The following is a 9012-nucleotide window of genomic DNA, read 5'->3' on the forward strand; positions in this document are numbered from 1 at the left end:
GTCGGAGAAAAGCATGGCGGAAGGAAGAAAGGCCACGTGTCTTCCAACCAGGTCCTCACACATACCGGATCATATCTGAAATGACAATAACATGAAGAAGGCTTTCAATCACATCTAACCTCTAGAACAATTTTTTTTTCTTGTTTTCACAGGGTAAGAATGCCTGTTAGCATGTGACCACCGTCCACTGTATACAAAAGATGAGAATGTTCAGAAGGATTGATTGATTGCAAGGAATGGAACTAAATAATAAAATATGGAGCACAGAGGAGGAGATGTGCCGATATCAGCAAGTACAATGCTGTAGTAAATTTCCTTCACATAACTTTCAAGGAGTAGTCTCTTCAGAAACTGCATACCTGCGATAATGGTCGAGTTATTCTTCAGATTCAAGTTGATGGGTGGCTCCAAAGAACGATTGTGGTGAGGCTGGCAACTGATAGCTAGGAGACATCGGCATAGGCATCCAAAACACAAGTCATCCTCTCTCTCTCTCTCTCTCTCTGTCTCTTCAGAAAAACAAATACAACAAGAATAAAGTAGGCCTATTATCTTGATATTATAAACATAACTCCGACCAAGGCAAAAGATGATGGACCTTTGTTTAACTCAACTAGCAGAAGAATGTCACAAGAAATGATGGTTGTCAAGGCACATCCAAATATACAGCTATTTTGTGGAACTAGAGACAATAGTTACACGCAGACGCTTCCTTGCTGCATTGCCATCATGTGCTGCCCTCTTCCTTGGTAATTCCATAAGCAAGTGATAAGAATTGATATTACAGTAGGCCTGCGGTGGTTCCAAGATCATGAGTCACTTTCAAGCATTGTATCAGTTTTCTTCTGATGAAATAAAAAGGATTTGAAGGTGAATAGAAAGTGACAAAGCACCTGCCACCAAGGGTTTGGTTGTCTTCGAGTTCAGAGACCCACTCCTTCCCCTCTCGGTTGAGATAGAAGAACACTGCATCCTGTTGATGGAGAGAAATGAGAAGGTTGCTGCACCCAGTTGTCAGTGCTTAGCATCCATGGCCGTCATACCAAAAACCCACAGGTGACAGGAAAGCTGAAATATGAAATTGGATGCCATTAAGTCTGCAGCCCTGTCGTTCTCTGCAAATGAAAGCAGCACAAGTGATGACCACCCTGAACAAGGCTGAGACCCACCGAAGCCTTGCTTCAATCAAGGAGTGATAGGGGTTAGTGGGGACCAGCATGGCAGGACAAACTATTTTAGAGATCGAAAATTTTTTATTTCCTTTTTTTTTCATTGTTGAATTAAAACATAATACTCATGTCATAAGCTTTGGTTAACAGCAATTACCATCTTTCTTAAACATATTTAGAAGGACGCTGTCACAAGATCAAATCCTACTTGTACACTTCTTAATTAGGCTTTATTTTCTTGTATTTGAGACATTAATATCTTTGACAATGTGGCAGTACAAGAATTCATGTCACTTCACTTCTTTGAGAAATTCAAGATCCTGAAGTTGCTTATAGAAAATCCTAAACCATGTGGAAGTAAAAGACACAATAAGACTGTATGACTTGTATATCTACAAAACAATTAAGTAAATAGCCCTACAAGCTCAAAGAATATACTCATAGTGATAATGATGGTAGAAGACAAACTTGGAGAAACATTATCTTCATCGTAACCAAAAACAAAACCAAGTTTTACATTCAGATGGAACACAGGATGAAAGATCAAGAGGGGATCACAAGCATAAACAAATCAAATTAACATTCATGACAAGATAATAGCACAAACAAGACTTGTTAGTAGATAAGTTGAACATAATAGAAGCAGAAACTAACAACCTATATGGATAAAAATAAACATCAGGATTACTAAAACAAAACTGATAAGATAATCCGGCTCCAGCCACTACCTAGCTCCTCCAGAAAACAACAGATAGTCACTGCTTCTAACAATCCCATCACCATTAGTATGTAAGATGAGATGCTTATGGCTGCCTTTAGTTGTTGTATTCCGTGGCCTACATGGGAATGATTGCATGGTTTTCTAGGAGTTTGGTCCAAGGTTTAGCACAATCTGACATATCCAACAATGTATAATTATTTTCTACATATATGCTGCACACAACACGAATAACCCTAGGATTTTCCAACGGTTATTGGCAATGATGTCTGGGACCATATCGTTTCCTCCCGACCGTTGTCATTTATAACCTAACAAAATTGAAAAAGAGTGTAACTTCTTTTTAAAAGCAGTCGCCTTTTTGGCATTTAAATAAAATGGATTCTCTTTGTATTTGTTCAGAAGCAGCAGTTCAAATTTCAAGCATCCAAGACCAGCAAGCTACAAACATAATGAAAAATAATGTAACAGCTGCTCTGTTTCTAAAAGCATGTAATTTGCTTCTTCTATAAGTAAGTCAACAATACCTGAGATAAGAAATTCCCTGGTTCTTGCACTGCATAGGCCTAATCAATCCACTTGTAAAATCCTCTAAATTCAAAGACCTAGCATGAAGCAAAAAGCCATCTTGTGAAGATTAAAATTCCATTTTTTAAGAATACCGAAAAAAAAAGCCATCAGTTCAATTGCCAGTTTGATGTCTATGGTCCATGGGAAATCAATAATCAATCTAAGGTTTGCGGAATCCATAGAACTCAAGCTTCATTTCAGTTTTGTTGCTTGCTTTACTACCTCCTCCATCGATAGATATCTTAAGGAGTCGTCAGTCCAAGCATCAATTTTCTTTTGTTTGATATGTGCACTTTGTTCAAGAAGCCCAAACGTAACAACCACAAGAAAATTCATATTTTGACGCTTGATGCATTCTAAATTATGTTAGGTAAAACGAGTATCACATGCAAAGTTTGTTTGGAAGTATGAGAACATTGTCTTCTACTAAGAAATTGAATTAGCAATTCCCATGTGAATTCTACAGGGGGAGAAACTTAGAACAATTCAAAGAAAGGCGACTGGTTGCTTTGACAAACTTAAGAAGGGGAGAAATTTATCACAGCTTTAAGCATGCTGCAGTCGCAAAATTCCTACTTCCTCAAAGCAGGATTCAAATCGGCGGCAAATAGATCTAACGCAAGCAGCAGCGAGGGCTTCGTTAAATCGGCGCAGCAAGCAGAACATTAGACAAGTCCACCAAGAGATTCCCTACAGATCTAACAGACGAGAGGAAAATGAAGAAGAAGAAGAAGAAGCAGCAGCGCAGCAAGGAACAACGACAACAGGTTCGTTAGGCTACCAAAGGGCTTGGCGACGTCCGAATCGCCGCTATCATCGCCGCCAGGCAGCGCGCACTGCTCTGAACCCGTCGGGCTCAAGTAATCGAGGGAAAATTAGGGTTTCTCATTTGCGTAGCGGTCTTCTCGTTCACGTGATTAGCACGCGAGCTGCAGTCAGGGACTCTGTTCTTGTCAGGTAAACTAAAATAGAATAAGAGGGGTTGAGTAACTCATTATATTTACGCTCTCGGCTTCTGAGATGTGAGGCAGCAACAAAAACACCCCTTTGCCAACAATTCACTGCTTGATGGTTCTGTGGAGATACAACTCCACAAAAGGGAAGGAATGAAGCAAAGAGGCTCCATGTATCACAACATCTGTGGATTGAAGACAAAGTTCCGGTCAATATGAACAGTGATCACCATATGAGAAGACACCACATGCATGAGAGATTGCACAAAGACGGGAGTGCCATGGAACGAGCTGGGAGTTGAGGCTCACATCTTTCTGTCGATAACAATGCACTCAACAGCAAGCAGATGTTGTCCAATAAACAACGATTTGAACAAGATTACAAACGAACTGGAAGGATTTATCCTAACCATCACCAAGAAGATAAGAGACCATGAAAGACAAAAAACTCGTTCAGACACAATAGGATTTGAGGCCTTAATCAGTGACTCAACAGCTTCTAATCACGGTAACAATACATCATTAGCGACCAGTTCAAACCATAACTAGATCTCACAAAGCAATAGAAAACAAATAAGAGAAGAAAGAAATGCATAACATGAAGACTGATCGACACAGGTAGAGTTCGAGGAACACCATAGCATGAGTTGACGATCGACCAAAATACTGATCCTCGCTCTTGCTTTCTGATGAAGACTCGGGTTTCAATAGCTTTGCCACTACATTGTCTCAGGGGCGAACAAGTTCACCAAACAAAAAGCTTCTCATAACATGCTATCGGTCCTTGCTGGCAACCTCCTGAAGAAGTTGAGCGGTACTGAGGGAAGCCTGTGCCGGAACCTTGGGTGCCTCAGCACGTAAAAGCCTGTGAGGAGGGCGACAACCTGGAATGGCGTTACATAGAGCACAATGGCAGCAGCAAGGCAAAAGATCAAAAAGAGAGCAGTCGCTCTTGGATCTCGCCAGCTCAACAGGGACTGAAATCTCTCCCCCTGTGTAGCCAGGTCTCCAACCACAGTTTGCACCCTTCCAGCAACGCTCCTTAATCGATCGTACCTCATCCTCACAATTTCAGGTGGTCTGGATGTAGGAAATGTATCGAATTCCTCGTCAAGCTCATCAGGATGGGCAGTGTCTGCATGTGATAGTCGAGTGTCCATGTGAGGAGGCTTCCTTGGCCGCCATCGGTAGTACCATACTCCAATCAGAAACAAGTAGAGGAACATTGTTGGAAGTATCAGTTCCGGATATAGAACCAGTATTACGTAGAGAACATGTATAAGTACGGTCGTTATGGGGTTCTTCCAAAGGCATATCTGGCCAAACCATCTTCCGGTCGCAATCAAACCACTCAAAACATTAATAATTCGAAAGAAATTAGCTTTGCTCCTCCTCATGCTCCACATATGGGAGCCGACATCCAACATATACTCCACAACCTCCTTTCTCAGCGGCGGCTCTGCACGACCCAACCTGGTTGACACTATCTGAGTGGACTGGTGCCTCAAGTAGTCAAGCTGGGTAACAGTCAAAGGATGTAGGTAATGCATCTTTGGCAGCAGTGGCCTAGAATAAGTATGCAGCATATTAAGCAGAGAGGAACAGGAGAATCGAACAGCCAAGTGAACTTCTCCCATCTTCTTAACCCCTGTTGTATGCAAAACCAGAAGGGGGTACGAATGTGTGTAGACTTTATCAGTCTCTAGCGTAGAAAGTCGAATTCGCACCTTGCCAATTCTGTTATCTTTTGCACCATTTGCCTTGTCTCCACCCTGTAAGTGGCAGTTGTCGAACACGCCAACTGTGATTACAGTACATGGGTCATATACCTCCCAAGTGTATTGCTCATTCCATTTCGGACTAAAACTGTCAATGATCGTTCTAGTACGAACCCATTTCTGCCCATATTTAGCTACACAATACGCATCAGTAGTTCCACGCCCATCCTTAGTCTTCATCGGGAGCAATCCCTGAGCAGTCAATATACCTAGCTCTAGGATACCAATGCTTGGCTTCCACAGTTGTTTCGCAGTGGGCCTAAGATCACTGCTATAGTGGGTGGACTCATCCAAAACATGGTATCCACCATCCAAACATAACCTTAGATGAATTCGACTAGCAAATTTCACCTCCTTCTTCTGCTCACCATCAGCTGCCACATGCTTCTCCAGGTGATACCACCTTGAATTGATTATCCTACAGTCAAACCTCCGCTCCACCTTCTGCAGATGAATAACAGCCTTCCCCAACACCTCATCCTTGTTAGGCCCGATTCTCTCTTCTACACTTAGGATCAAATGTTCTTCGAATGGTTCTGCTACAACAAACATCAAATCCTCATTCCACATAGGGTTCGGGCACCTGCTTGGTGAAATCCTGGTCCTAAGTGTTTGATTGCCAATAGTAGCTTTAACAAAGACTTCTGGGAATCCTGGCTTTGCATTGAGCAGCAAATCTTGGGCTTCGATGATGTTAACTCTCACATACCAAAGCTTGGGAGAGAGGTATACCTTCGATCTGATGTTTGCAAGGCCATCACCGGGAACTGTTGCAGCATCAGAGTGCCACGCATCCGGGAACGCCTCATCCGCCTGTGTACCCATCCAAACAGCTAGCATCAGCTCTCCCTTTACCTTCTCCCCCTTGCGATCTTCCAATCTGTACCACTGTGGTGCCAACGGGCTATCTGGCGGAACTCTTTTCGGAATCTCATTTAGATCAAACAAAACCATTCCCATGAAATCATCCTTCACGAAATCCTTGTCCTTGACCACAACCTCCACCACAGAAGCTTGGATCCGATCTTTTGAGAAAGCAAACACTTGGTTCCATTCAGGATTCGTCTTCTTCTCGAAATGGCGAGTGGTGCCTTTGTAGTTACCAAGTTTTACCTCCACATAGGGATCACAGCTTCCCGTAACATCCTTAGCTGGTAGATCCTTGGCTTTCACAACACGAACATAGAGGTACTGCATCTGCTCAACGAGGTCATACGTGTTGGTGAGCTTATCGCCGCCACCAAGTCCTCCGCCACCAAGGCGGGGGGCTGTCTCCTTCAAGGAGAAGTCCTCCTGAGGCAGCGGGAATGGCCTCTGCATCTTCTAAAACTGATGGCAAAAGAAGCAGCGTTAAATCTTTAGATTTGTACAACTTTGTGTGAACATTTTAGATATTAAGAAAACATGATTCCAGCCATGAACTCAAATGGATACGGCCGTTTGGCATCCGAAGGTTAAACCACATCAGAATCCAGGACACCTCCGGGGTATGAGGAAGATCCGAACAGAGGGCAACTACAAAATGTTACAAAAGCAAACTCGAAACCGCGACTTTTGCAGAGGAAAAAACCAGGTGCCTGTCACAAGAAAGCATCTACAAACGGAGGCTTATGTACTGCAAGCTCAAAACTTCAGAAGAGGAAAAGCCCTAACTTTTTTAACTCGGAGAAATTTAGTGCATGACGATCAAAATGTGGAGCCACCGATTTCAAATCTTGGATGGTTTTTGTTCCAGACCCAGGAATGAAGAAGACCCCAGAAAACCACAAACTTTTACATGTGAAAAGAAAAAACAATCTTCATTACTTGGAACTTGGAAGAAACAGCAACAAGCAAATCCATCACATTATAGGGAAAAATCGATCTTTTTGAGTTCTAAACGAAGAAAGTTGACGAGACCAAGATGCGAAGCGAAGAAAGAACCATAGGAAAAGCTACAACCTTTAGCAACGTAAAATGCCGTAACCAGCAGGAGTGATCCAACGTACCTGACGGAAAATACAACGGAGGGGAAGACAGAGGAGGAGGAGGTTGGAGGACCTCAGATGCAACCAGAAGGCGTAGAAGAGACCGACTCGCCGATCCTCCTCATCTCGATGATGTAAATGGAAGGTTCGGCTCCATTACATTTACTGATCACACTCTCTCGCTCACTCCCTCGGTGTCTAATCTCTTTCAGTGGCTCAGTGGGTGAGACCAAGAAAGAGATCTGAATCCACAAGAGAGGGTGGTGGGAGACACGAAAAAGGAAGGGACAAGCGCAGTAGAGGGTGGCGCACCCCACGACACACCACACCACACCACTGTCTCGGCTTACAGCATTATAATAACCATCATTGTTACTGCCACTGTGTGGCTCTTTAAACAAGACTCATGTTCCTCGGGAGAATGATATTTTACTGGTGCGGTGCAGGGAACCCGAGGCGAACGTGGGCGGAGACCGCGATCGGGCGGTTGTCACGTGCCCCTCCCCGCTGGCGTCTCCAACTCCAGCTGCAAACCACCATTTTCCAGCCTCTTCTCCATTTTGTATCATCCTACGTACATCGCATAGATTATGAGAATGTATTAAACTAGTGAACCTAAAAACAAAAAAAGGGAAGCGAAAGAATGCTTTTTGAAGAGCTTAAAATACCTACTGTTATGTCACACTGTACGCTTTTCTTTTCAACAGTCCGTTCCCCATCAATTACCAAAGAGAGTAACTCAATTAAGTCTCATCGTTTTGAAGGGCGGTCCAATGTGGTCCAAACTAAGTAGTAGCACTTTCTCGTGATCATATACAAATGTTGCGTGAACTGCCCATTTTGCAACCCCGCGACGCTTCTTATTACTCCTTTCAACCCGCCTGATGGCGGAAAGTTTCATCAGAAAGAGGGAGAGGTGAGACGTGTCAGGTTGCCAACACGATTGCAGCCTTTTCTCTCCGTCTTGGCACGCACAAAAGCCAGTCCATTAATGCTCCATTGCTAGGCTCGTAGGTTTTTCTACCCTTTTAATTCTCTATCTCTCCCTCTTTCTTTTATTTCTCCCCCTTTTTGTCGAGGGTTATCATAACCAGGCCGCAGCGGGCCGTGGGGCCATCTGCAGTGTCTTTTTGTTGTCCCCCAGTTGTCCTTTTCACCCTTCTTTTGCTACCTTTTGTTTTGCCTTTTGGACATCGTCTCCCTTTACTTCTTCTCTCCAACTTTAATGTCCCTTGTGAACACTGTGTATCATCATAGATGCATCACGAGGGTTACATGCCTTCGTAGTCATCTGCACCTTCACCTTCACCTAAACCCACCGTAAAACATTAGACTGGTCATCCACAGGGGCACGCCTCAGCTGTGGAACACACCATTCTTCTCTCACAGCATGGAGACGAGAGGTCAGGCCACAGCAGCTTCCCTTTAAGATAGCGACTGACTGGGTGCTGAACCATGTAAGCCCACCCAGTGCATTGTTGAGCTACTCATTGGATTCAAAACTGGCCAGTGAAACACCGTAGCTCTCTTGTAATGTCAAGTGTGCACTCTCTCACCAGACCAGAAGATACACCGACCTTCTCTTACCTTTTGGTCAATCACAGCCAAATATTGAAATAATTGTCCATTCGATGTCCATCGGTCATCGTCGACTCTCTGTCTCGACCCTGCTTTGCTCAGACAGTAACTTGCCATTTTCTGCACTCTTCCACATGCCTCTATTTGTAGCTGATGATCAAAGCTTAGGCCTACCACAGATCACCAACATACCAAATTAATTTCCACCCAACCTTTCTCAAAACCTCCAAAATCTAAAAACCTAAACGGCAACTTGGACTGAACAATTGCAGCTGTATC

General features: G+C 43.6%; 1 protein-coding gene and 1 long non-coding RNA gene across 2 annotated transcripts; both read right to left on the reverse strand.

The window, feature by feature from the left end:
* Positions 1-2863: 2863 nt before the first annotated feature.
* LOC135661835 (uncharacterized) lies at positions 2864-3534 on the reverse strand. The gene is made up of 2 exons (XR_010507439.1): positions 3239-3534; positions 2864-3155 (listed from the first exon to the last, which is right to left on the reverse strand). It is a non-coding gene; the product is annotated as an uncharacterized LOC135661835 (long non-coding RNA).
* A 305-nt stretch (positions 3535-3839) lies between these two features.
* Positions 3840-7942, reverse strand: LOC135661831 (FT-interacting protein 7-like). Its single transcript, XM_065176554.1, has 3 exons — positions 7828-7942; positions 7177-7725; positions 3840-6517 (listed from the first exon to the last, which is right to left on the reverse strand). The coding sequence occupies exon 3, from the start codon at positions 6506-6508 to the stop codon at positions 4175-4177; it is 2334 nt and encodes a 777-aa protein (XP_065032626.1). The 5' UTR covers positions 6509-6517; positions 7177-7725; positions 7828-7942; the 3' UTR covers positions 3840-4174.
* Between the last annotated feature and the right edge of the window lie 1070 nt (positions 7943-9012).

The sequence above is a fragment of the Musa acuminata genome, unplaced genomic scaffold, assembly GCF_036884655.1.
Source record: "Musa acuminata AAA Group cultivar baxijiao unplaced genomic scaffold, Cavendish_Baxijiao_AAA HiC_scaffold_575, whole genome shotgun sequence".
Classification (NCBI taxonomy): Eukaryota; Viridiplantae; Streptophyta; class Magnoliopsida; order Zingiberales; family Musaceae; genus Musa; species Musa acuminata.

Bases quoted from the DNA above. Each gene is read 5' to 3' on its own strand.
- LOC135661831 (XM_065176554.1), bottom strand. From the start codon at position 6,508: ATGCAGAGGCCATTCCCGCTGCCTCAGGAGGACTTCTCCTTGAAGGAG.